Genomic DNA, 27,658 nt, shown 5'->3' with positions numbered 1-27,658 from the left:
TCACGTGCATGTATTCTTTGGAGGTTGATGTGCTTCTCAAGCTCCCGCCGCAGGTTGACCTCGGCGCCGTACTTGCCCACCGTCCCATCATCCACCAGGAGGAAATGAGAATGCAGATCATTAAGAACATTTAGTTTGCTCAGAGGGTTCTGCAGCGTCTGATAAGGAGCTATAATCTGCAGGGCGAAGATGAAGAGGTGGTAAGCGGAGAGAGGGCAGGAGAGGAGAGGAGAGGAGAGAAAATGACTGTAACAGTTGTCTTACGTCTCTGCCGAGGAGATCATTCCTGTTTTCAATGACTCCCCAGGGTGCGATCCCGATAGTGCAAATTTTCTTTGATGATCTTGAACAGTGTTCTTTGAGAGCGTCTCCCACATGCTTCGCCACACCTTCAGGAAGGATGCATTAAACAATCAATAAAAACATTTTTCCTTTGACTGGAGTGGTACGTTTATATTGCAACTTAACCATTTGGCATACCTCGCTTAAAATTTGGGCGACTGAATAATAAAACTGGCCCCATAACATGTACGTACAGTATATTTCAGTATAAATCTATGAACAGTAAAAGTGTGGTTAATACTGCAGGTCCTACTAACCATGGATATGAAATGAAATAGCCAAAACACCTGAACTTCAGTGACCAAAATACCACATATAGGGCAAGACCATATCGAGTACATTAGACCTTGGGGTTGCTTGTGAACCACAATCCTCAGCTAATGCATCTCATGGGTTCAGCAGTAATGTGTGAGCCAGGAGACCATCCAAACTGGCCAGGGTGCCAGAGGAGGCATTATAAGTAATCACTGGTCTGGATAATTGACCGTGTGAGTAATGCTTTAAACACTGTGATCAGACCACACCATCTTTAACGCCACGCTGTGGCTGCAGACACACCTGGGCCACTACACACAGCCAAATGACATGCTTTGAGCCCGGTATTACAACTTCTGCTACATCAGCGCATCCTACTGATGGTGGTTGTACAATTTAAGCATGAGGGAGTGTTTACCTGCAACTTCATGTTGTAATACTGGCCGTATCTGTCTTATCTGTCAGAACCCAAAACCAGTCCAAGCTAGTTTTTTAAGCCTGCAGAGCCACAGTGCCGAGATTTTTTACTCCTGTAGGTTCAAGGAAATCTGTGCCGTCTACGGGCAAAGAAAGTAAAACCATGGCAGAGATTTATGCCTTTCCTTTTTTGGTAGAGAATTACATAACTAGCTTAACCACATCCACAAATAACGCAGCTACTAATACTGAATGTGAATCTGTGAGTTTGTGACAGAGCTGCAAGCCAGTTTGATTACATGTTCTTCATCTACCTACTGAAGAGGTAAACAGTCTAGTTTCCTTTACTCTTAGGCTTGCTGAGGTGAAACACAGCTGAAAACCCCCAATAAATACATCGGAGGGTTAGCAAAGAAAAACATTCTGATAATCAAGAAATGCTATAATCCTTGAAATAAGAAATCTCATGACTTACCTGGAACCTCTCATAACTATAGAGAACAACACACCCAGCTGGGGGCACGTGGATGACTAAACTAATCTCTTTATGACCACATACCTGTGTTGACCCCTCCGGTGAGAATCCAGGCCCCGGTGGTGACTGCAGCTTTGACGAGGCCCTTGCCCACAACCTGCTTGATGTGAGGATGCAGCTCAAAGTTCTGAACTCCTCCATGGACAGAGATTACGATTTTAGGAGGCTCCATCTGCCACTCCTTCAGCATCAGCCACAGGATGCTCTCCGGCCGCGAGTCGTGGGACAAACGCACATACTGCATGACACACACAAGAAAAGCAGCAGAGAAACGAGAAAAATCAGTGAAATGATTGATAAGTTACCAAAATTGCTGTCGTGAACTTTGTTGTCGTTTGTTGAATAATTAGCTGATCCTCATGGTTTCAGCACCAGATTTTAAAAACAACTAGAAATGCATTACAATAACTGTGCAAGACAATTTCCTCACAAATCTATAAAACAGTTATCAAACCCTGCCAAGCTTACCTTGGCTCTGTATGAGTGAGACCCTCCCTGGAAGTTGATGACACCATAGGCGTCACAGGGGCTCGCCTCTGTGTGTTTTTCCACCGACCACTTCTCCATCGCGGGCAGGTTGGGGTTTTCACCCAACTTCACACCCGAGTACTTCGTGGCCAAGCTGGCTGTGACGCCAACATGCTGCCGGACCAGCCGCCCACAGCAGCACCTGAGGGTGAACAGAATCACTTGTGACTGATAATCCCATCATTTTTTTATTCAGTTCTCCTTATGCTTTGTACCCTCAAGCAAACAAATAAGAAATATGTTTTCCACATGGACCCCTGGTTTCAACACAAAAAATAAGCAACATACAGAGAAACTAAAAGGAACCTAAATGGCATTCATCACAAAAAAAACAATCAGGGTTTCTGGTAAGAAATTAGCAACGCAGATATAATTATTTGATATATTTACTAATACAGTATATAATGAATATTAAGAGATGTTCTCAAACATACATTGTGCACGGAGCTGTAGTAACTATATTTGGTACTCAAGGGTCTGGATAGCACCATCTTTTGTTTGTTATGTTAGCATGTTCACTGAACAAGCTTACAACCAACAGCATTACCCAACCTAGAATCACAGACCAAGGAGAATTGTCTCTGGTTTTCCATAAAAATAACTTGTCATGCTTTTACAACCACTGTATAGCATTTGCCTGTGTGGATCAGAGTTTAGGCTAGTGTTAGCAGGTCTGTCTTTTCTCTTTCTCTTATAATGTGAAAAGTGAAACGTATGCTCCCAAAATGTAAACACTAAAGCAAACGGTTGTCTTTGTCAAAGAATGTGAGCAAAGCAGGCAAACAGGGTTGTGTTAGAAGGGGAAAACAATCTCCTATATCACTAGGGGCATCTAACAATACAATGTCATACAAGAACACCATGTTTTCTTTATTTCATCAGCTGGGATGGATGCTGACTGTTTGCAGCTTCAGCATCACTCTTTCACGACACTATCATGTATATAGCTATCAAGCACATAAAAACACATATGACAGGGTTCTCATCTTAAAAAAAGTTGACTAAAAACATTAAATAGACAGCTGGTGAGATTTTTAGCCAAATCGTGATGCTAAACTTAACTGACTTGGCTATCTAGCTATAGGTGATGCTTGATGCAAACAGTTGTTGTCAACTCTGTCTGAAATAAAAGATCCCAACAACCAACCATGATGACAAGGATTGACACACTTTCAAGTCTGAAGGTGAGCTTTACTTCAAATGTGCCTCAACACTGCATTACTATGACAATTAATGACCAACGTGAGCCTCTCCGTTTCGTCATCTCCTTTAATGAACTTGGGCATCCTGGAAGGTAATTGTTTCCTGAGGAGGGCTGCTCTTCAGCAGACTTACATTGTGAAAGATTTGGTGTAAAGTAACTTGTTAGCATATATTCTTTCAGGCTAATCCTGTCAGGTCACAAAGAGCGAGTGAAACAAATACTTACCGGACCAGCTGTTGGCAAATCTGGCATCCTGGAAGGCATCTGGAAGGAATTTCACAGCAGCATAATTAATCATTAATCTAAATGCAAAAAAACTAGGACCATATACATGTGATACATTTGTAGAGACACAAAGATAGCCTTCACCAACACCTCCGAATCAACACAGAGAAGCAGCACATACTGGAATTAGAGAAGAAAAGCCAGTTGCAAATAATTGATGTGAAAGAAAACACAGGGAAAAGAGTAACCCGGTGTCATCCTGTGTTTACAAGAAGCAAGGAGGGAATGTGACTTCTTAACGTGTAATTAAAAACAATAAAAACAGGAGCTGGTGAAATATCAATTTTACGTAACTGTGGAAAACTACTTGATATTGAACTGAAAAAATGTCATTTTGCTCTGACTATTTCTCCACTACTGGACATTTCATACAAGCTGCTGTATCTTTAATTGAGCTATTTTGTGTGGGCTTCTCATGCAAACATGGCACATTGTGAATGAGTGGCCTGCACGCCAACCAATAAGACGCCTTCCACACCGATTTAACACTGCTTTGTAAGATTCTAGTAGGCCTGCAGAAAAACCCCTCTATATTCAACAGGAGAACATTCACATCAGTTCTCAGATACACACAGAACGTAATGTCTTATGTCTTGAATTAAAATAAATGCTTGTAGGCAAACCAATTTTTTAAAATGGGATTCAGAAAATCCAAACATCCTAAATGACGGATTGATAAAACATTAATCACAAATCCAATCCTCAAGACTGGGAGAAGATATGACAAACACGTTCATCACTGGTCTTCCCTCTCACTTAACACTGTGTTCACAGTGAGAGAGTAGTGGTTAGGGTTTGGGCCTACTTTAACACACACCATGCAATTACAGTGTTTCCATGGCTATCACCACAAGGCGCACCACAGTCAGTGGCGGAGCCAGAAATTTTTCTGTGGGGTGGCCAGGATGGTTATGTGAAATTTTGGGGTGGCAATGTCTTACTAGAAAATACAGGGGTATTTAGGACACCTAAGCCACACACCCACACAATATTTGGTAACAAAGATGCTTACATAAATGTAGCACAATATACAGACAACTGTACTGCATACTGTGCTGAGAGGACTTGGGAGATGTTCAGCTCAGCTTGTGGTGATCACCAGTAGGTGATTTGAGGGATGCCGTCCCCCTTGTTAGCAAAATTACCAAAAGCACCCTCCTTGTTAACCTGACATCACTCCCCTGCTAGATGCAGATAGTGTGTTGAAACGCACTCTGCTGGAGTGACTTTCTTCATTCATTTTCTTCATTACAGTTATAAAAAGATAAGTGCAGTAGGTAAAGAAAGAAGATAACTGGATAAAATGGAATTGTGGAATTGTCATAGTTATTGTTCAGGAGTCCTGCAACAACGTCCTTTGGGAGGTGTACATAGGTGTGTCGGGGCAGGTTGGTGCTCCCATTGGGCCATCCCCCCTGTTAAAAATTAACAAATCACCTGCTGGTGCTCACTAGGAGCTCATTCTCTCAGTGTATCAGGAATACACAGACATAATTTGAAAAACAGTTGTTTTTACTATTGCCTGATCAAGCTATATACACACATATGAATAATGGCCAGCAAAATGGGCCAACATAAGGATCTAACAAGGAACTAATTGAGATTTGTTTCCAGTCATAGGCATACAAGGCTTAAGGGCTACTGTACAAATGCACAAAACAGTTGTATGTATGTTGTTGCATTTTGTTGATGGTCTGGAATGTTGTTAGAAAAACAACTAGTAATAATTGGTTCTCCTCTTAAAATTACATAGAGAAACATTTGAACTCTGTATCAAAACATTCTGACCAGGCTATTTCAGCTGGCACCGAAAAGAAAGAACCCTAACATTATCCCACAGTCAAAAAGATTGGGTCGTCATACTGTAATATTTATACTTATATAGGCTACTTTGGGAATTTCATTTTTTTCTCTGGTTATAATGCTTTCACACAACCATCAACTCCTCTGCATGGGCTTGGAATGAAGATTCATCTATCATTGTACAGAAATACTATTCTTATTATTTGTTTCAAGAGAGGAATGATCTAAGTAACCATTTTAATCCTCTAGCTAATTATCAAGCTAAATATCCAACATGCTAGTTAACGTCAAGGAGTGCGGTGGGAGATGAAGGTAAAATATTTCCTTTCTCTAACACTGGATTTATTTATGCCAAGGGTTTTACATGAAATTGGATTTTTTGTGTATACACAATAACAAACTAGATAATTATACTCTTCAACTCACCATAACAGTCAGTCATAGGTGTCATTTTTATCATTTTGTAACTAATTCATGGCTGCTTCGGACCGACACACAGACCCACCTTATGTCGTGTATGTGCGTGAGTGGAGGAGCCTCCAAGGGCCTGATGCTCCAGGTTCGATAACTATTGTTATATTATTATTTTTTCACTAATACAGCCCTGAATTAGCAGTACTGAAGTCATTAAAGGTAATGCAAACAAATGAGACTGACTGAAACGTCGGTATGCGTTGGAAAGGTGGAAACATTTTTTCACATTCCACATAATTAGACTATGGCGGGGCAAATTAGACTATGGTGGGCAGCCACTGTCTCATCAATGTATGGGAAACACTGCTTTGAATCAATTCAGGCAAGCAGCGCCCCCCCGACCACCCACCATCCCTCGCTGGACACTTCTCGGTCCCCTCCTCCAGCAGCTGGAAGCGCCTCGCCCGCCCCAGGTCAGAGGGTGATGCGCCATGGAAACACCATCGGAGCTGCGGAGGCAGGTAGCCCATGTCTGACGCACCATTCTTTCAGAGACTGTGAACTCCCAGCGCAGCTGGCCTCACCCTGGCCGCTGCACTGTGCACCAGCGGGTAGCACTCTCCTCCGGGGAGAAAGGGGGGTTCAGACAGGATGTGCGCGCATCTAAAATGTTTGGTAGTGCCGTCGCAGTGCAGGAAAGGTTCCGCACGCCGGCAAGTAGTAACAGCTGTGATACAGTGGTTGCATGGGTGGTTGGGGTCAGGCTAGGGTGGCCAATAGGGTGGCCAGGATTCAGCGTGAGGTGGCACCGGCCACCCCACCCCTCCGCCATTGACTACAGTACGATTAACAGGGCTTGATGCTAAGCTTTTTTCCAAGTAGCACTGTGCTACCATGCTAAAACATTTAGTAGCACACAACATTTTTTAGTAGCACAATGAGTTGCGTTAGGGGGTTCATTTTCACGACGCCGACACTCTTTCGCTTCTCCATTTTGTATTTTGATTTTAGTTTTCGCGCTGCAGTCTTCATTGTGTGCCCGTGTGGCAGGGATGGAAATTAACTTTTTTGTCCGCCTACCACTGTGGCTGGTAAATTCTAAAATCTACCAGCCACTCAACATTTTTACCAGCCACTTTTATATTTAAGCTTCGATGTGTTCAGTACAATGCAGAGAAACATATTTTTCTTGTAAAAGACATGCACATAGTATTTCCCAATCAGTACTTGTTACCAGAATTGATTATTCAGTAATTATGTGATACCAATGAATGATTACAGGGGTGAAGCTATCCAAGGGTCATCTACTAAGCCGTGATATAACAGGAATGAAGTCTGAATATACAAAGTGGTTCAAAATGAAGGTTAGATGGTTAGGAATCTACATCAGTATTTCCCTACAACTTATTTCATATCTTCAACTGCACCGGACCCACACAAAGGAAGTGGAAATTGCATCATTAGGCGATTAGAAGGTAGTAATATATAGCAATATCTACTTGCAACTATTTAATTTAATTTACTGTACTTAATTATTCCCTATGTTCAACTGTTATGATGTAAAGCCACATTTTAATTTACTTCCGTTCATGTAAACTCCGACAAAAGAGTAGCCAGCTCCGCTGACCGGGGCGCGGAGTAATAATTAGTAGCAATGAAGAGTTCAAGTGAGGGCTTGCCAGTAGAACGGCCAAGATGGTCATTTTGATCATTTTCAAATATGTGCAATAACTTTGTCTGTATTTTAATTTAGAATATATTTTACATAAATTGCACAAAAGTCAAAGACAATATATGTTTTACCTATTTCGGCCATAAGCGGTCATATTGACCGCACATCGTTTGGCGGGGTTTCATTGTTATATTGTTTGTGCTTCTTTGCGAATGTACTTGTAAGTTATTATATCGCCTGGTTGGCACCATGGGCAAACAAAAACGGGAGTTCCCCCTCCGTGAAACAGCAAGCGTAGCTGTTAGGTGCTGAATGATGACTCTGACTGTGTATCAGGGAAAGCCGAGGAAGAATGTCTGCATCCTGAGCACCCTGCACACAGGTGTGGGCACCTTTAGTGGGGCGAAGGCAAAACCAGAGTCTGTGATGTACTACAACAACACCAAGTACAGCGAGGATGTTCCGGACCAGATGGCGAGGGCGTACTCTGTCAAATGCAGTACGGAAGATGGCCAGTGGTGGTCTTCTATATCGTCCTCGACCTGGCTGGGATCAATGCCTGCATCTTATTCAAGGAGCAGCAGCAGCAGGAGAGCCCGGAGGAAAGTCCTGCAGCAGCTGGCAGAGGAGCTGAGGGCAGAAAACATGGAGGGGAAAGGAGCCGCAGCAGGGGGCACAAGGTGGGCAGCAGCGGAAGCATCCACCGCAACAACAGATACGGAGACGGAGGCAGAGCTGCAAACAGAACCAAACGTCGGACACTCAAAATGCCACAAGCCCGTGTGTGGTAACTGTGTGAGGAGAGCGGAGGTAATCTGTAGACTGTGACCAGTGATCGGAATTAACCCGCCACAGTGGCTGGTAAACTGATTCACCCACATGTGGCGGGTGCTAATTTCTATCCCTGGAGTGTGGTCACGTGTCTGTTATGGAAGCACTGCATTGCTTAGATCTGATTATGTAGCTACATGCTGCGCTTGCATTGGAGGAGACGCTTCAGGTTGCCGATAAATAAATAAATAAATAAAAATACTGCTCAGTGCTCACGTAAACAGCAAAACGGTGCGCAGTCGCACTGATGCGACTGAATGTAATTTTCTATTCGCACTGGAAATAATCAACTCGCAAATGCGAGCAAAACAGTCGCACTGTCGAGCCCTGTCTAAGCACATACCTGTGGGGGTCCTTTGACACTGGAAGTATGTACACACATTCCCTCTTTGTGAAAGTGCTTTCTATCCAGGGTTTCTGGGACTGTGGACAAAGAGAAACAGTTGGTTATTATGAGCAGTGGACAGCAGCTTGTTTGTTGTCCGTACTACTAGTATGTTTGCATTTAATAATTTCAAGCTGCTAAGGAAACTGTTCCCCAGGGATTATAAATGCAAAGCTCCTCTGTGCAGTAATTAAGTGCTTGTACAAACATTATTTCAATTGTAGTTTCACAAAGAAAAACTAGTAAAAAGGCATTGTAGATAAATCAAAAAAGTGCTCAGTTGGCAGTTTCACTTCAGTTAAAACAGTTTTCTCTGAAAATAATAAACTCCGAACATCCTCAAAGGAAGCTTGTAACCCCTTAATCCAGGATTTAGACTGTGAAAATCAAAAGGGATTAGAAGGTTCAATAAATAAATAAAACAAGCTACAAAATTAATTTAGGAGAAACCACAGTTCTGCAGTTTCACAAGCTACAGTCTGCCAACGCTGTAACACTGCAATAAAACAATCTCATCCTTTATCACTGCTCTCATTGCTCATTGTTCCTCCAGTACGTGACCAAAGAAGGATTAGCCCCATTAATCCCTTCCAGCACAAAGAGGGAAACCTGGCAACACTGTCACCTGCTTCACACCAAAGCGTTTCAACTATTTCTGAAACTCAAACATCTGTATTACAACCACCGCAGAGGAAAATGCTGTGAACCAGGCAGTTGCAAGCAAGACATTTCCTGCTGGAGCTAGCTGCAAAAGTTTAATAAAAGTTTTTTAAAGGGTTTTTAGTCCTCTTATCTATGCCAAAAGGCAAATCTCGGGTGCCATGAGTCCCATCTAGAAAAACAACAAAACAAACAGCTGTCCTGCTGCTACTTGAACAGTGACACCGATTCACTGTATGTGCACCTGGATGTCCCCCTCTTCACAAACACAGTGAGCGTAAAGAAGTCTCACAAAACAGGGTCTGAGATAATAAACGCACTGTTTACAACTTCACTTAACTTTCCCCGACGCCGCCGGAATAAAACAGGCCCTCAGTTTGAACAGACATTGGCAGCTATTCAAGGTGGCATTGACTTGTTACTGACAATGACAGTGTGTCTTCTCCGACATCTGCGACAGCTTGGGGGGAAACGTGTCTTCTTGAAAGTGCCAAATGCTCTGAAGTGTCCTCTTTTTGCGTGTGTGTGCGCTCTGTCCGGTGAAGTGGAGCTCTGTCTCTGTTGTCCTAACCGCAAACAGACCGCTGCTAACACCAGCCCAGCTAGCTGATAGCTAGTTAGCTCAGGTTCAGTACCTAGCAGTTAGCGCTAGCGAGCCAGCTTACGTAGCCTGCTAACGTTACGCCCGCGTTTGTTTTCTCTTTTCTTTCTTGCTAGACAGTGTGTCACCATGTAAACTTCACTAGACTCAGTGTGTTTGATTCAACAGCACATACAGACGTAGAGGAAACAGATAATAAACAAAATACATCCACCGGGGTCCGCCTGGGTGCCTGACAGGCAGCATGCACTGAAAGGGGGGGAGACCCGCCACGCAGAGCCGGAGCGGAGACAAAAACAAACAAAAAACACAGATCCCCTACCATTCTACCATTCTCTTCACCGCTGAGATTTAGGAAGAGCTGCGTCGTGGCTTTTATCCAACTACCGGCGGTGCTCTCGGTTAGCCTTGGAAGGAAAGCCCGGTGTAGGTTGGCTGTAGCTCCAACCGAAGGTCTCTGATTCAGCCTGTACGCTGTCACATGTGGCCGAGGGGCAGCCAGCCCAAGTATGAGTGTCTGCAGGCTGGAGGGTGGGCGTGGTGACACGCGGATGTACCAAGCAGAGAAAGATAGCGGACCATCCGACCACAGTGGACATAACCACAATGAGAATGTGCTAAATCTACTGAGATAAAAGCCTTTCTGAGTGTCACCTCCAACTCTTCATTTGCAGTTTGACAGAGTATTCTGGCCTGAGAATGAAGATAATGTTAAGAGTTTTATTTATATATTTATTTATTGATTTATTGAACTGTACGCACCCATCCGCCCGCCGGCGGGCGATTTCAGATTACTGAATGTAGTCTACACTGCGCAGTGACGTATCTCGCTTCAACTTTCATCATTACGGACATACTATACGACGTTGGAAAGGGTAGAATCTCAGCAATTCATTCGTCCAGTTGATTTAGCAGAAATCATGAGCACTAAACCATAAATCATTGATATTTACCAGCATGGTAAACGTGAGATACAAGAAACGCACGACCTTTGACGCGGCCATAAAGCCGTAATATGTGTCCGATCCTCAATTATTTATATTCCAGTTGTCCGTAAGAATCCACTGATCAAAAGAATCAAAATGGTTTTTCATAAAATTATTCCAGCTTGTGAATATCGTCTTGTAAAGTCCATTTGTTTACCGTCCACCAACTTTGTTTGTCAAATAAAATCCAGACTTCGCCGGCTGTATCTTTATTTTCTCTAGTTCCTGTACGGTGTTGTTGGGTGTGCTTGTTTTCATCACTTTGCTGGCTACAAAATAAAAGTGTCCCCATCTTTCTCTGTTCAGTTTTCACCCCAGCACAGCCCGTGAAGTACATGGAGCGCTCCTTGTTTAAAGGGCCAATCGGCTTTGTTTACTGTTTTTTGCCGCCTTAGTACAGGGATAGCGTTTTGGCTATCAACATGTCAATCACTCAGGCTTCTAGCCAATTATTTTACCTTTCCAACGATGGTAGGCGTGCCCAGGTCCGTTTGGTATGAGCCGAGGAATATCGCTGCGTCTGGCAGCTAGCGGGCTAACTTTACGCAGCAGACGCACTCGCACCGGACATTTAAAGTTTTTTTGACGGCAGTTTTCACAGTTTACAATGGCGAAATCCACAAAAAACACTAAATATGTCCGAGAAGAAGACCTGGAATGGATCATGGCATCATCTGATGAAACTGTAGACAGTGAGTAGGACTCTGAGAGGGAGGAGATGTTTGCTCAGGGCCTCGACGACATCTTAGATCGGTGAGTAACGTTATCATTGATGATGTTTGATTTATTTATTTAGCCATGGGTGAAATTTGAATGAAAGTTAGTGGGAAGGGGTTCTTATGCTTACAGTGAACAGTACAGTATACATTAGCATTTCATAAATGACGGTAAATGGTTAGGGCCCCAGGGGCTAATTAGCCTAGCTAGCCTCAACTACTCAACCAAAGCTATGTAATCCTTGTAATTCTGTTCTATGATGTAATTCTCTTTGAGCCTCTAATTCCCTTTTATTTAGATTTTTTTTTATTATCAAGCTTGTAAACAAATTGAATTAGATCTTTTTCACTGACCAGACACTGGGAATATTCCCCCAATTCAATTATTCTGTTTATGTACGGTTATTTTCCTGATGTTTTTGTGTAATATGTGATATCATATATCTGTGTTTATTTATTTCCTATGTAAATAGCACCCTATTGAATTGCATTTATACATTTTTTCATTATATTTGGTAACATTTGTGCATTGCATGGTGTTTTGTAGGTCACAGTCTGAAGACAGTGACGTGGATTGGGAGCCTGAAAGTGAGGCAGTCAGACGCCCAACCCCCTCTCCTGCTGAAGGCGGTCATCAGAAGTGCCAACGATCCTCCTCTGCATCCACCAGTGCTACCTCCCCCGCTGCGCACATACAGTATTAGTATATTGAAAGATAATAAAATCCTTGTTTGAAATTCACTTCAGTATGTCATTTTTGTATAACGCTTACTATTCTGTAGTGTCTTGTCGCATGACAATATCTCAATATAGCCACCTAGAAGCGTGTGGAAACCCCTCCGACCACCCATCAAATGAATGTGTGAAAAAATTGTGTTTTGAGTCATGGAGGAAGGCTTTATAGTCACCAAAATGCTTCAGTAATGTTTCCAGTGTCACAGAAGTGAGAAAAAGCATTTGGCACAATTTGGCCATTTGGAGAGGTTTTGGAGAGGTTCGTGGACGCCAGTGACACCACAAACTAAAAACTCCATAACTCCCATAAGGTTAGGCCTAGAAGTCTAAAGTTTCATCCAGGTGTAGTTGACAAGATGTAGAAGGTATGTGGTATATTGCCATGTACCATTGCCATTGTTTAAACTGATGTCATTTAGGTTGTGTGTATGGTACATGCTAGATAAGCACATTTTCAGAAACTAGAGGTTTTCAGCTTTCAAGTGAAGTATCATACATCCATCTGGGACTTGTAGTTGTTGTGTTATAAGCTTTTCCATTTGGGTATGCTAAATAGGTGAAAATTACCAACAAAGGTGGGTGCGAAGGGGTTAAAGCATGCTTCTACAAGGTTGAGGTTTCTTCATGTTTAAAATATGAAACAGATCCAACTAGTGGTTGAAAAATTAATTGAAATATTATCAAAATATGGCAAACCGCAGTATCATCTCAGAAGCTGCAAAAATCTAAAATAAGTGACAAGTGTTACAATGAAGTACTGTAATGCTGCAGAGAGGCTTTGTGAACATTGTGAATCATATTCCACTTTGTTTTTGTTTTAGTATCTTCACATTCACCTAAAAACAAGCTAATATTAACCCACCACCAATACAGATGGATGTACCCAGTACAAACATTAGGCTTTAATACTCCAAGGAGAGAAGATAATGCATTCACATGCTCTTAAATAATGTATAGCTCCAGTGAGCAAGTTACCAAGCAGACATGAGGAGGTCTGCTGTGGATCATCACCATGGAGAAGGCTCTACTCCATTCCCTCCTAAGACCTGGATGAGTGTTGTGTTTGTCCTGTAACCCGAGACAACAGGAGGATCTGAACAAACAAAGGCGCAGCCACACATCATGGAGGAAACAGCAGCTGTAGCCGTCTTGGGTTGTGGTGTGAATAAACATCAAAAGGTCGAAAAGTGCAGAGGAGGCAAGCTTAGTTTAGAGCAAGAAGATTCAGATCAGCACAACAGAACCAGATGAGTGCAGATGTGAGCTCTTTCTGCTGCCTTTGCAAAATTCCCTTAACAGAGAGACATTATTAGAAGGTCAAACCATGTGAATTATATCAACTTTTTTATTAGTTAGAAGCTTACACTGGAACTCAACCATTATTCAATGTCTGCTTCCTCTTAAGGAAAAACATTCCTCAACTATGTTCACCCTTGGTGCACCCAATCACAACAAACACATGAACACATGCAAATCCACTGAAAAAAAAGGACCAGTTTTCCCTTCCTGATTTGAACTGAGGCACCACCACCACCACCAGGAAACTAATATTATTATGCAGAAAAAAACATCAAGATAAAAATCAGATCAAACAGCTTATTCAAAAATAAAATAAAACATTTATTTTACAGTCGACCGCCGTGGGCAAAGTTTGTCCATGTAATCAACATCAAATGTGTGACTTATTTTGCTGTTGGGGTGGATGTGAGCCCAGGAAAGAGGCCATGAACCAATGGGGTGATCCTACAAAGTCCTTTGTCTTATGTCCAGGATTGAAGCCTTAAATCAACAGGGCAAGTATTGCTCCAATAACAGCAAATCCAGTAAATGCCATGAGTGTGATCCTCACCGTGGACTCTGGGTCTGCTACCCCGAAGAATTCAACAAAGCCATCCTGGAAACAAGAGGTATTAAAGAAGAATCATTAAGATGGAAATCTGAGGATACAGCACTGGGGCAAAGGCCAATGTGCACTGGACACGTAGGCCCGAATTGCACAGTGAGGAAAGTTGTGCAGCCAGTTCATTTTTTCAAACATCCTGTCATTCAAACATGAGTTGTTAACTCACCCAGGAGTTGTTGTTGAGCAGCCAGTCCCTCTGCTCTGTCAGCAGGTAGGTAGAGAGCTCCTGTCCCACCTGCTCCACACAGTGGCCCCTGCCCTTCTCCTTCAGGTACTGAGACGCCACTGCCCCGAAGGCCACCAGGCTGGCGACCCGGCCCCAGTTTGTGGTCCCGTCTCCAAAAAGGCTCCTGGCAACTGAGCTGACAAAACTTGCATCCCCTCTGTCATTCATTGATAATTTATTGATCATTCCTAAAAAAAATAAAAAAAATAAAAAATAAGGAAAAATCCATACATGGAAAAGGTTAGAAATTCATCCTGTTTTTACATTTAGGGACAGATTTCTGTGTGGCTAGCAACTCAATTTACAAATACGTTCATGGAAATTAATAATAAATGGAGGACCTGAACTTAACTTTATATGCAAGTATTGTTTTCATGTGGAGTAAAAAGGTTCTTACTGGTCAAAACAGCAAACATCGTATCTTTTAAAAAGGAGTTAATGCAATTAAACACAGTCTGTAGCAGCAGAAGATAAAAACTCTGAGCAGCTGTCTTTGTACCAGAGTCACTACCTACCATTGTACGCGTATCTGTGCTTTTCCAAAACACCTTCCACAACTCTTTTCATTGTCGATAGTTCTTTGGTTTCCTTCCAGCGAAGTTTAGAGAGTCCAGTATATACTGCCAGGAACCGGCCGATCAGTTGCCTTGTGACTTGATCCAGCATCTCGTCCCCTGCTGGACAACTGGAGATGTCGAGCTCGCTCTCGGACTGTAGCTCCGGAGTACACGGTAACGCGCCGTCCTCAATGTCGTCGGGGTCCTCCAGGAGGTTTTTCGGCACAGTATACGCCTTCGCCGTGTTCACTCCCAGGTTCATTGGTCGGTTCGGCGTGTCGTTAGACCCGACATTCCCGTTTTCCGGGGTGGAATCTCTTGAGTCGTGGTGCATCGATCCCCCTACGACTCCATTTTGAATGTAGCTCATGACTCCCGTCATAACTGCAGCCCTTTTTGGAAACATATTCATTTGAATTCTTGGTCTCTTGAAGTTACGCTTACTTGTTTCTCTATGTCAAAAAAACCTCTAAATAATTTACTATGGGATTGATGCTAGCCTGTTTAAAACAAAAAGCTAGCCCTGTCCGTCAAGTTCACTCAGTCTCCACTGTGGGTTAGGGGGGTTACCACTGCGCAGGTTTTACGTCATTGCGTCATTACGTAACCCACTTAACCACACAAAACGTTTGGTTTTTTTTCAAATGTGTTGTTTGTTTAGGTTATTTTTCAGAATAAAAAAGATGAGATGAGGGAGAAGACGTGATGTTTCTGAAGCTGATGATTTAAAGTAACGGGGTCTCAGAGCTGAAGTGATTCACTGGTTGTTCTTGTATTTTTCCAGAACAGAAAAATATCAACATATATATACAAATAATCAACAGCAACCTTTAGCACTGTATATAGCAGTGGCATGGTATGCTACATTTTTTCTGAACTAGTGTTGTGTCGGTCACGAACGTGTCGTTCGAACAAACGGATCTTTTCAGTGAACGAGGTGAACGGGGATCACTTCATGGACTGATTCATTCCTTTCTCAGTTCAGTTGAGCTCAGCCACGATCATGCCAGCCGGGAGTGGAACTGCCGCCACTCACTCAGAGAACTGTGAGGACGCGATTCACGTTCGCGCTGTGATTCGTTCATGATTCACGAACCTACTGCGGGCAGAGAACTGACGCTGAGGACGTGATTCTCGTTCACGTACTGTGCTGACAGTGGCGCTGTGTCTCTCACTCATGATTCACGTTCAGTAACCATATTGCTAAAATTAGCGCTGTGTTGCTAACATCCGTGTAGCATCATCTTAAGTGATTTTACTGTGCACAGAGGACACTTTCACTGTGTAATAATTTGAGTGCATGTATACCACTCAGAGCAGCGCTGCGTCTCCCGCGAATGATTGTGCACCGTCCCTCAGTAAGTGAACGTGAACCTCAGGGCTGAATTATTAACTGAATGACAGATCGTTTGGCTGCTTATCAGATCAGGGAGTTGGAGAGCAGTGAATGATTCAGTGAACGAATCTTTTGAACAAATCATTTTAATGAACGGATTCTAGAGATTCAGTTCAGTAAAAAGAACTGCCGTTCCCATCACTATTCTGAACTGATGTCCATGAACAGAAACTATAAAGAAAAGATAAATCAAATACTCGGAATCAGACAGAGAAATTCAATAAATCTCAATGTATCAATGATTGGGAACATTTAAATATTTAAAACAAAGTCACTGGCTTGAATGAATGAAAAGATTATAGATAAATATAGTTAAAATGTTGGCAAATATACTGTGTGTGTTTGTGTGCATATGAGTGCACGCTTAAACATGGCTGTGTGTGTGTGTGTGTGTGTGTGTGTGTGTGTGTGTGTGTGTGTGTGTGTGTGTGATCACGTGTGCATGCTTACACATGCATATCTGAATTCTTTTGTGTGTGTACAGTATTTTACACTGACTCATTGATAAGTTTGTCTCTCTGTGTTGGGCCAGTTGATCTCGGTTGCCACGGTGACGGTAACCAGGTTGATCCTGGTAATGGACAGTGAGGGTTGAAGTAATAGTGATTTCAGTTGAGGCTCACCTCACATTATCATACTTCTCTCTGCAAAACAGTAACTGCTATCACTCAAATAATGATATAGTTGAAACTACGAGAGTTTTTGTTTGCATTTTGTGAAAAAATGTGTCTTGTGGAGCAGTTTAGAAAAGTGGATGTGTTTGCCTGCCTCCAGAAACTTTTCCTTTCAGTTTAATGGGACTCAATATGGCAGTTGGTCTGTGTTCCTGTCAGTTAAAGGCCCACCGAACCAAAAGTGTTTGTCTGATTGCCCCCACAGATGACTGTGACACGAGCACGAGTGTACCTACAAGCTTTTATTTTTCTGCTGGAATGAAAATAGTGGAAATGAGGGCAAGTTGGCTCCTCCACTCTGGCTGTCAGCATTCCACCCCATACACACCAATGCAAAAATCTCAATAGTAATTGAGAATTTCATATTACAAACAAATAAATAAAAACAGGATATTAGATTATTTTCTGAACACCAGCACCTGGCAATAAAAAGTGTTATTTATGGCTTCTACCAAGTAGCATTGGTAAATAATTTATCAGCCATCAATAAAACCAGGTTAAGAGTTCCTTATAGGGACGTATTACTGTATGGGGGCTGTCTTAGTTTTATGGTTAATAAATTCAACTGATATCAAACATCATAAACAAGTCATGTCACAAGAAGATAGACAATCCATACAGAACATTTCATAACCACTGTTTTAGTCTTTCTTTAACATGCTTATTCTGAATTCAAGTCAAATCCTATTCAGAATGATATAAAACTCATAACAATCTAATGATGAGTAGTTCAACAGTAGCACTGTAGCAGCTCCACTCCATGCTCCTCACACTGGTTACTTCCTTTATTGCAGAATCATTTTAAGAGTTTATTGATTAATGCTTGGTTCTGTCTGGGCCAAGAACATGAAATGCACTTTAATATTCACCAAATTATCTGTGTTGGAGTGCCAGCAAGGCACGAAATTCACACAAGAATAATAGATAGAAGTTCTTTTTAATATAAGACAATGAATGAAATCACATCATACAAACAGGTTACACAGAAACCCTGAAACAACCGTCATTTTTTAAAGTGCCTTCTTATTTTGCTGTATGCATTTGTCACCAAGGCACAGTCAGTCTCCTGAACATGAACTAAACACACCCTAAACAGGCACTAAACAATCATTTAAAACATCTCCGTTTTCCACCGACAGAAAATTAAATTAGCCTTTCAATCACTATTGAACACTATCACTACTATCACTATAGCAGTCAAATGAACCCATACTCTCGAGAGCATCATCTGATCAATAACATGTTTTCCCTTGCTTTGCAAATGTCATATTGAAATGTTTTTTTTTTAAAAATCAAACAAAAAAACATTTTTAAAAAAACATCCAGCAGTCGGGTCCATTCTCAACACGGCAAGGCAGCATTTCTCTCTGTCTATGGAGTAGTTAGTTCTTCCCTCTGGAAGAAAAAGGAAAGAAAACCTTTAAGGTACAAGGTATAAGGCACTGCAGTAAGCGACCTGGGGCCTCATGTATCAATGTTGCGTACGCACAAAAACGCAGCGTACGTCATTTTCCATGCCAACATTCAGATGTATTTAAAGTGAAATGACCATGGAAATGTGTGGTGCCCCGCGCCAGCTTCATGGCTAAGCTATTGTTCTTTGGTGACACTTAGAGGTGATGCTGTTAATTATGTGAAAACAATTAGTCCTCAGAGTAAAGTGCACATCAGAGACACATTAATGGACAATTAACACACACGTGTTTGCACTCAAATTGATGGATATAAAAGCATGCGCAAAGTGAAGAAAAAAATGGCATTAACAATGGCAGCCTTGGCCTTGTTAGAAGACATCGCAAATGGTAATATCAGACATGAGAGGGTGTTTAGAGAACGGGAAACTCTTTTGGCACATGACGACAACTGGCTCATGAGTCGTTTAAGGTTAACGAGGCCAGTGTTACTGCAGCTGTGCGCAGAGCTGCCGGCCCTAGAACGAAACACAGCCAGGAGCCAGGGGAATAGTACTTATATTGTCCCTTGCGCGTGCATGTGTAAAAAGGTGTGAAAATAATATACATACGTGCGCGTGACTGACCACACCTCCTAGGTGGGTGTATCCATACCTTGTGGGTGTGTGCTCCATGCCTCCTGGGCGGGTGATCACACCTCTAGCCTTATTCCCTCCCCCCGTCTAAAAACTGGATACAAGTCCTGGTCATATTATCAGCTGATACAGACCACAGGTCGACATCTAAAAAGACAGATCACTGGCCATACCGCCTCGAGATTTTGGTGCCAGTTATACATTTTCTTTCAACCTGGAGCCTGCTGAGGGGAGTGCTGGGAATGTATCACTAATTAAAACAGGCAATCTAAGACTGGAAGCCTGATTTAAAGTTCCATTGCCGCGTACAGTTAATTTGATTTGTTATTCAGTCTTCGATTCAGTTAGAGATATCAAACAGGAGACAAGTATTGATGGATTACTATTAAGATTATAATGAATACAATTGAATGAACTAGTCTTGTTAGGAAAAGAATTATTAACAGCACAGATTTCTTGGGGGTTTTAGCCTGTGATCAACTCCCTAAGCATGGTGTCTATAAACACCCATCCCTCTAACATGCCTGGTGAACACTGGTTGGCAATTTATATCACAAAAGAGACAGGGGTATTTCTTTGACAGTTTTGGTAACCCGCCTGACAAATTTCCTAAGGAGATAAACAGGTTTCTGGTGAAAAACTGCGCAATCGTGTCTTATTCCAGAAAACAGGCTCAGAATAACCTAGCTGTAACATGTGGTCCACATTGTGTCTTTTTTCTGTCATGTCGTAAGCACAGTTGTTAAACCTAATCTGGTATGTAATGATGCAATGGTGTGTCGATTTGTTAACGAGATACATCCCGACGCATGTCATGATTATAATTTTACATGTGTGCAGTATGGAAAACAAATGTGTATTTAAATGATAAATGGAGTGTAAAACATGTCACATCAAAATAAATAGAGAACTCAATTTCATTTTAAATGGTTGTCATTCTGTATTCATAATGCAAAATCATTTTATAAAAGTGAAACTAAAAAAAAAAAAAATCCTATACATATGTATATGTGTATGTATATAAGTATGTATGTGTGTATACATACATATATACATATATATACATATATACATACATATATATACACACATACACATATATATACATATATATATACATATACATACATATATATATACACATACATATATATATATATATATATATATATATATATATCTATATATATATATATATATATATATACACATACACACACACACATATACATACATATATACATACATATAGATATTAAAATAAAAAACACAGGCACTTTGACATAAAACATTCAATAATATAAAAAATAAGGAAAACAAAAAGAAATCACACACACACCAGTGTGAAGAAAAGATCTAGAAATTACAAGTGTGTAGTCATTGAAACAAACAAGGATTTCATAATACAAATTACATTGTCCATAAGAATAACCGTAAAATAAAACTATACATATATAGAATATAAAAGAAAATATAAGTAATGTTAAAGAAAAATGATTACAGTAATAATAATAATAATAATAATAATAATAATAATAATAATAATAATAATAATAATAATAATAATAATAATAATAATGATAATAATAATAATAGAAATTAGACATTTAACCAGGAGGTATTCCAGCTGTCTGACTCAAACCCAGGTGTCCTAAGAGGTGTGCTGGCTCTGTGTTGGCTTCCAAGTCTTTTTCTCTTTTGAGTAGAGCTGCGGCTCATAAGACTCTCGTCATCAAACGTGTCATCGACTGCTTTATACTCAGTAATAGCCCTACGCACCATAGTGTTAGGGATGGCAGATAAAGGAATATTTAGACGGGCCATAGTTTTTAAAAAGGCGCTCCAACCTATAGGTCTTGAAACGTCTGAAACATTATGTGCTGCAGTGACACTTTATCAGATCATATAAATGTGAACCTCGGACAGGACGGCTGTTGACAACAATCTCACCCTGATCTGTCCACGAGATCACGTTTTTTGCTCAGGCTACAGCTTCCAAAATATGTTCAGCATTTTTCCTGCTTCTTTTAGGCATGTGTTTTAATACTTCTGCGATTAAATCTTTGAAGTAAATCTGAAGTGTTTGGCATTGATAGTGTCAAAACGTTTTTTTCAAGCTCATTCTGCTTTGTCAACACCAGGTATCTCTGTAGAATTACTGCATATTTTTTGGCCTTTTCATGTCTGGCAGGTTTAGGACATCATTGCTTTATCCAATTCATTTCGCGCTGTTTGTCTTATGGGCCTGTTGTTCTGCTTGTACTGTTGCGGCTGTTTTAAGGCATCCAGCTGATGCTGTGGTACCAGGAACATTTTCTGTGTATGTCCCATATCAACTTCTGTTAAAGAGCGGTTATAAACGGTATGGCTGCTCCTAGTAGAGGCAATAAAAAACCTCCAGACTGATTGATACTCTTTTTTAAAAGTTTGACTTTTTTGTCAGCTACTAATGTGATGACAGCTTTCCTTCTTTTAGCAGTTTGTATTGTTTATCAGTCAAAGGGATGTTGCCGCTTAGCACATTGAGAGCTATTTTACACAGAGCATTGATAAAGTCTGGGGTGGCTTTCCCCACTATGACCCGTCATACACTCGGTGTTGATTTATAATAATACATAATATATAACAGCTCCAACAGACCCCGATTCCTCTGCATACGTAATGACATGGTTACCCCTTCTGCTTTTTAGAGATACATACAACTGGACAGTCAGACAGTAAAGCTGTTCTGAGTCTTAAATAATCAGGTGTCTTGGCTTTATAATCAATAAGAAGATAGCCATAAGTGGTGCGGGTGGCGTCATTAAAAGCCTCTAAAAAGAATTTGGAGTTACCGGGAAACATTTGTCGGCCTATTAATGTGATCTGGTATTTATCTCTAGGATTTTTAAACAAGACAAGGTAATTGGTGTTCAAACTAATAGTCCGACTAGCTTTACCTTGAATAAACAAGTTTTGGACTAGATATATACAACTCAGATTCCTATGATGAACATATTTGGTAAAAACATTTTGGACTTCTAAATTACTACTAGCATCATTCATTAAATGGTCTATAATAAGCAGGTTGTTTTTCTCAGGGGGTAACACCACATCATCACACAGAGATTCAGGTAGACCATTCACAAAATTAATGTCTCTTATCTGCAGCAGCTGATTATATAAAAGGTTGCCAGCAGGAGTATATGTACACAATATTGTCAGTATTGTGCGATATGATTGTCGATGCTTTTTCAACATTTTTTTTTTTTTGTCAAAAACAGTCTTCCCACAATTTGAAGGCCTGCTCACCAGCAGACTAAATGGAAGTTGTGGCCTTGCATCAAATTCTTGGTCTGGTCTGATAGCCATGAGGCAGGATGGTATAATCACTCAACACCCTGCGCTTGTTGTAAACGACCTGAACCTTTCTCGTGACTGTGTCATTCTTGAGGTGGAAGTGCTTTTTGTCTCGTTTGATGGTTTCAGAAACAGTCACCACGTGTGCGTCTGTATTCTGATTGGCAACAAAAGCCTGAACCAGACCCACAAGAGACTTGTGGGTGACCGCCGCTGTGTTTGAGTTTAGTGTCACGCCCTTACATTTAACCATTGTTTTGCCGCGAGCTGTGTGATATGCATAACATTTCGGACCCCTGACACAAATTCTGTGATATAATCTTCTTCAGGGAGGTAACACACATTGCCATCATTCAACTCATCAGTCAAATCACCCAGGTATTCACCTAAGGCGGGTATCCAATCCCCTGGCTGCGATGTAAAAACAACACTGTCCGTATCACAATACAACACCCGCTGATCTAACTTATGCAACACATCATAAAGCATGAGACGGGCATGGGCAGTGGTAAAAGCGCCAATGAAGATAATTACATCTTTCGTTCTGGCTGCTTTAATGTCAGCATGACACCACTGTACCATGGCCACATCGTCTGATATGAAACAAAACTGTCGCACATCACATTGATCGCCAAACATAAGCTGGGTGAGTCTCTGCGATTCTGTCATCAACTCACATGATGGGAGATTATTCCGCATGCTAAATCTGCCCCACAGTGAATTCAGAAGAAGTTTGTTGCAACTTCTCACCGCCTTGTTGACGCAGATTTTGTCTGGGTCTAACCGGATGCCCTCCTTTTTTGAAATACTCCTCAATGTATTTCTCTTTTTCCTCAGCCGTTTTGACGTGCCCTGGATAGCCGGACGCCTCCTGCTTACATTTGAGAAAGGTCTTGACATAATCCTTGAACAAGGTGTCTTGTCTGGGAAATGCCATACCTCATCAATGTTTACGACCTTGTAACCTTTTTCAACCGCCTATTGAAGCTCAAACGAGACCCACACGCCTGACAGCTGTCTGTCTTTGTCACTGTGTGTGCACTCGCTGGTCTGGTTCAGCTCCTCAGCACATGTTCTACATAATGGGAACATAAGTTTTTTTTGTGGCACCTATATGGCAGTACAGGATGGAATAACCCTCTCGGGGGGACCACATCGCACTTCACAAAGCCGAAATACTTATCAAGGGAACCAAAATCCCTATAGATTATCTGCGGGTGCCCAATCAGATATTGTTTTTGTGAGTTCACGGCCGGATACAAACTGGTGAAGTCATAATATAAAAACAAAGCCTCTCGAGGGTCCAAACGTTCTGGTTTCCTGTAACCCTGTAAAAACGCTTGGACGCTAGAGTCATTCTTTTTACGCTGGAGCCACTCACACTCCCACATCACCTCAACTTCATGGCCATATCTAACCTCCAATTTGTTTACTTTCGACATGAACTGTCCGTAGAGCACGCCGTAAGTCTCTCTGGTCACAGGATTTAAACCAGCTTGAGCATAGCACCTGACACACCCATGGTAAAAACACCCTACAAATTCGTAACACTTTTTTGTATCAGGTTGATACCCATCATTGACAGCATGTTTTATCTCGATCTTTCAAGTGTGACTCAGATATTCATTGTATAGACACGTCTGAAAATGCCTTGTACCGACCAACATATGCACCGTCATACGTGAGAGCGAGTGTGTCTTTCTTCAGGAACACACCTATATAACTGGATGCCAACGTAGTAAACACAAAGGGGTCAAGTTCTGTGCATTTCCGAAAAGTATCCTGGTAGATACAACATCCCCTGAGCCACACATCCACGTCATTGACACAGTACCGTCGAATCTCTACCTCGAAGTTGAAGGTTTCTCCACAGACAGTATTATACCAAGCCATGAATGTGGTTTTTTTCGGTATCACTCATACTATCATAGCCACAGTAGTATGGTGCCGGACAGGGGCCCACAAACTACTCGATCCCTGGTGTGTTGAACTTGTGAGGGAAATAACCTTTCATCTTGTCCTCGAAGCCTAATGCTGATGGTATTTTTGACAGTCGCATGGGCAGAAAGCTGAAAGAATCTATCCAACGCTGTTTGTATGCCCTGTCATACATCAAAATGACCCTGCTACCTCTCATTGTCAGCTCAGGGGTTATTCCTTGTTTAACCATATATTCTAATAAGATATAATTGTCAAACCCTGATGCGTCGTGTACGATGAATGTGTATTCACTATATTTAGGTTTTCAATAGCGGTCCACAAATGATTTCAGACAATTTAGCCCGGGGAAACAGTACATGTTTTTACCGTCAAGGTCTTTTACGCAACAAAAGTTTGCTTCATGTTGGCCATTGTGATACCGAGTCTCAAAATCAAATACTAGGTATCAAGTTGTCGTTTTTTTCTTTTCCAAAGGCTGAATGTAGCACTGATGTGATGCCTTGACGTCCATTATCTCTTTTGACTGCCTCATATGTTTCGTAACAATAATTCCACACGTATGCTGAGCCAAAGAAACCTGCCGGGTTTTCTATTAAATAATAGTGATTATCCTGTAAGTATAACCAGACAGTATGTCTGCTGATCTCATGTGTTTTGTAACACGCCAGACGTTTGCGACCGGCTGTGTGATGGAAAATTATGATTTTTGCCTTTATCTCCCTTTCAAATGCCGCTACTTTATCAAAGGACACACTGCTTGTAAGATTACCCATAATTTTCAGATGAATGTTTTCTGCATGTTTGCTCATTCAATGATTGTTCATGCCCTGTTTGTTGTTGTTGTCCTTTTTCTCCCTCTTTTTCTTCTTTGTTTCTCATCTTCTGCTTTGTTTTTTCTTAACACGCAAGACAGAGACTGAAGCACAAATTATTACCAGCATTGTCAGGATTGTAAAGAAAACGTGTTTTCTCTGACAAGATCTTGTCATATGGTATTTTATCAATGCCTTTACATTTTCCTCCGCTTTTGTTTTGCACCACTGTGACAATAAACTCTAATTCAACATCAGACATGGACGTGTCATTACTCTGCAAAACTTGCGAAATCTCTTCCAGAAACAAATCTGCATTGAATTCGTTGTCAGCGTTTTGAAATAGCTTGCCGGTCATTGGCGAGGGACGGACCTCTCAACACCGCGTTTAAAATACTGCCGGGATGCGCCCTATCTAATGCACGGTCAATCATGCCAGACAACCTTTCTGATTCTCATCGGGACTAGCTCGGGGTTACTGAGACTAATGTCTCTGAAATCGAGACGCTGGCGCAGCTCGAACGCATTAAAATTAGGTATATCGTGGACTTGTATTGGCGGTCTCGCCTCATCAGAATCACCATCACCATCAGCATCATCATCATGAACAGACATCAAGCCACTCGTGGGCATTGCTTTCTGTTCTACCTCTATCACCACTGCCGCCGCCTGTCTGGTTTATAGAACCAGACTCACTAACACTGCGTGGCTCTACAGGACTCTGCATCATAGTTGTGTCAGGCTGAACAGCAACAGGTGCTGAATAAGCAGTGCTGGCAGTATCAAACCCTGCACTACCGGAACAAAAAACCAACATCATTGTCGTCTATTACGATAACCGCATCAACATTAACTGGGGTAATATTCACGGCACTAACCATGCTATCATCATCAAATATCTCAATAATAAAGCCATTACCATCATCAACACAAACATTGTCAGAAGCACTTTCCCCAGCCCCGGTCACATCAGCACGAGCAGATGCAGCAACACCTTCATCATCACAGGTCGTATTAGCACACCCATCAGCAGCATAGGTAAAACTAGCATCATTAGCAACAGTACGAGCAGTACGTCCTCGGGTGAGAGCAATATGTGTCACACGCCTTGTCAAGGCTTCGACTCGCCTGGCCCTAACTCTAGCCCATCTAGACAATGTGTCGACATAGCCAGCCATTTTTTTGCGCAAACTGGATATACCTGCCCTGAACACCCTCGGTAGTAATAGGTACAGCTCTCTCATCATCAATATCACGGTGTCTAAAACAGCACAGTGAGAATCATCGGGACATTATATGTATTATATGTACTACTCAGGGGTTGTCTGTGCCTACACATGTGCTGGAGAGGCTGGAGAGCATGGTGCTGGTGGAGGTGCTGGTGGGGCTGGAGCAGCCGGTGGAGACGCCCTCTCTTGGCTCATCGTCTATTCAGAAAAAATGATAATAATAATTTTTTTAAAAAAGTAATAAAACGTGAGTCAATGTGTTTATATCCTGGCAACTTCAGGCACGAGCATCTGTAATGTGAGCAGCCTATTGTACGACCAGTATAATGACAACATTTGAGTTGAACACATTTACCTTGAGGATGATCTGTGTGGCCTTCACGGGCCCCTCAACTCGGTTAGAGCCGTGTCACCCACAGTAGCTGCCGCTGTCTGGTCAGAGGGGTCAGTTCCTCCCCTCCTGTCCCCGCTGTAACGCCTCAGTGGTTAGCCGAAACCCTCCGCTTCACCTCCACCTCCACCTTCACGTCGGACCCTTTTTTTTTCTTTTTAATTTCAGTGAGTGCGCTGCTCTGACCTCACAGCATTCACTGCCTCACACACGCTCCCACTCACATTTTGTTTTTTTGGTGTTTATCCCTGACGAGAAGCTACCAAATAATACAGATCTTTGCGTCTCGAGTTTGGAGCTCAGACTCAGTGAAGCTGCGCTTCTTCCCTTTACTCATGGTGTGAATCTGATGGTGCAGAGAGGGGAGTCTCCGGTGCAGGCCCTATTTAAATCAGTTGGCATATTTAAATAGAGGCTTGGACAGGGAGGAGTTTAGCACTTCTTCATGTGCGCTCAATTCCAACGTTGATTGGGATGTACAAATGCGTACGCACACTCTGATACATGGGATTTTTTTGTGCATACGACAGTTTCTGGATTCTAGCATATGCCACGTTTCAGTAGGAAATCCACGGCAGTCTTAATGCATGAGGCCCGTGGTGAGGATGAAGCAGGTTAGAATTACATCAATTCCCTTCCTTCCTCTCGCCTCTAGCATATATGTTGGAATGTTAAAAGGTATTTTCACAAGATTTTAACTACAAATCTCTACATTGAAGCAGACATATGAGTTGCTTTTTGGATATGCATACATTTTGCAACACCTCTCTTCAA

At 41.8% G+C, this 27,658-nt stretch overlaps 2 protein-coding genes and 1 long non-coding RNA gene across 6 annotated transcripts in view; all 3 read right to left on the bottom strand.

Moving 5' to 3' along the window:
* Positions 1-10,930, bottom strand: part of LOC119016370 (transient receptor potential cation channel subfamily M member 7-like) — a 32,348-nt gene extending 21,418 nt beyond the window's left edge. For 3 of the 4 annotated variants that reach the window (XM_037092148.1, XM_037092150.1, XM_037092151.1), the window contains exons 1-7: positions 10,886-10,930; positions 8,630-8,709; positions 3,507-3,545; positions 2,018-2,219; positions 1,574-1,787; positions 265-389; positions 5-176 (exon numbers count right to left, since the gene is read on the bottom strand). In XM_037092148.1, coding sequence (XP_036948043.1) covers positions 5-176; positions 265-389; positions 1,574-1,787; positions 2,018-2,219; positions 3,507-3,545; positions 8,630-8,709; positions 10,886-10,891 — 838 coding nt within the window. In that variant the 5' untranslated portion in view covers positions 10,892-10,930. Of the gene's footprint in view, positions 1-4; positions 177-264; positions 390-1,573; positions 1,788-2,017; positions 2,220-3,506; positions 3,546-8,629; positions 8,710-10,254; positions 10,647-10,885 lie in introns of those variants that run through there. The other variant, XM_037092149.1, reaches the window with a different exon arrangement.
* A 2,766-nt stretch (positions 10,931-13,696) lies between these two features.
* LOC119016366 (induced myeloid leukemia cell differentiation protein Mcl-1 homolog) lies at positions 13,697-15,584 on the bottom strand. Its single transcript, XM_037092146.1, has 3 exons — positions 15,014-15,584; positions 14,439-14,686; positions 13,697-14,263 (listed from the first exon to the last, which is right to left on the bottom strand). The coding sequence occupies exons 1-3, from the start codon at positions 15,465-15,467 to the stop codon at positions 14,150-14,152; spliced, it is 816 nt and encodes a 271-aa protein (XP_036948041.1). The 5' UTR covers positions 15,468-15,584; the 3' UTR covers positions 13,697-14,149.
* Positions 15,585-17,831: 2,247 nt separating this feature from the next.
* LOC119016367 lies at positions 17,832-27,211 on the bottom strand. The gene is made up of 3 exons (XR_005074059.1): positions 26,849-27,211; positions 26,600-26,691; positions 17,832-18,520 (listed from the first exon to the last, which is right to left on the bottom strand). It is a non-coding gene; the product is annotated as an uncharacterized LOC119016367 (long non-coding RNA).
* Positions 27,212-27,658: the final 447 nt, after the last annotated feature.

Source organism: Acanthopagrus latus, unplaced genomic scaffold, assembly GCF_904848185.1.
Source record: "Acanthopagrus latus isolate v.2019 unplaced genomic scaffold, fAcaLat1.1, whole genome shotgun sequence".
NCBI lineage: Eukaryota > Metazoa > Chordata > Actinopteri > Spariformes > Sparidae > Acanthopagrus > Acanthopagrus latus.
This window is presented reverse-complemented; position numbering and strand designations above follow the sequence as displayed.

Coding starts and splice junctions, on each gene's coding strand:
- LOC119016366 (XM_037092146.1), bottom strand. CDS start 15,467: ATGAATATGTTTCCAAAAAGGGCTGCAGTTATGACGGGAGTCATGAGC. Junction 14,687..15,013: donor GCACAGATACGCGTACAATG/GTAGGTAGTGAC, acceptor TATTTTTTTTAG/GAATGATCAATAAATTATCA. Junction 14,264..14,438: donor TGCTCAACAACAACTCCTGG/GTGAGTTAACAA, acceptor TCTTGTTTCCAG/GATGGCTTTGTTGAATTCTT.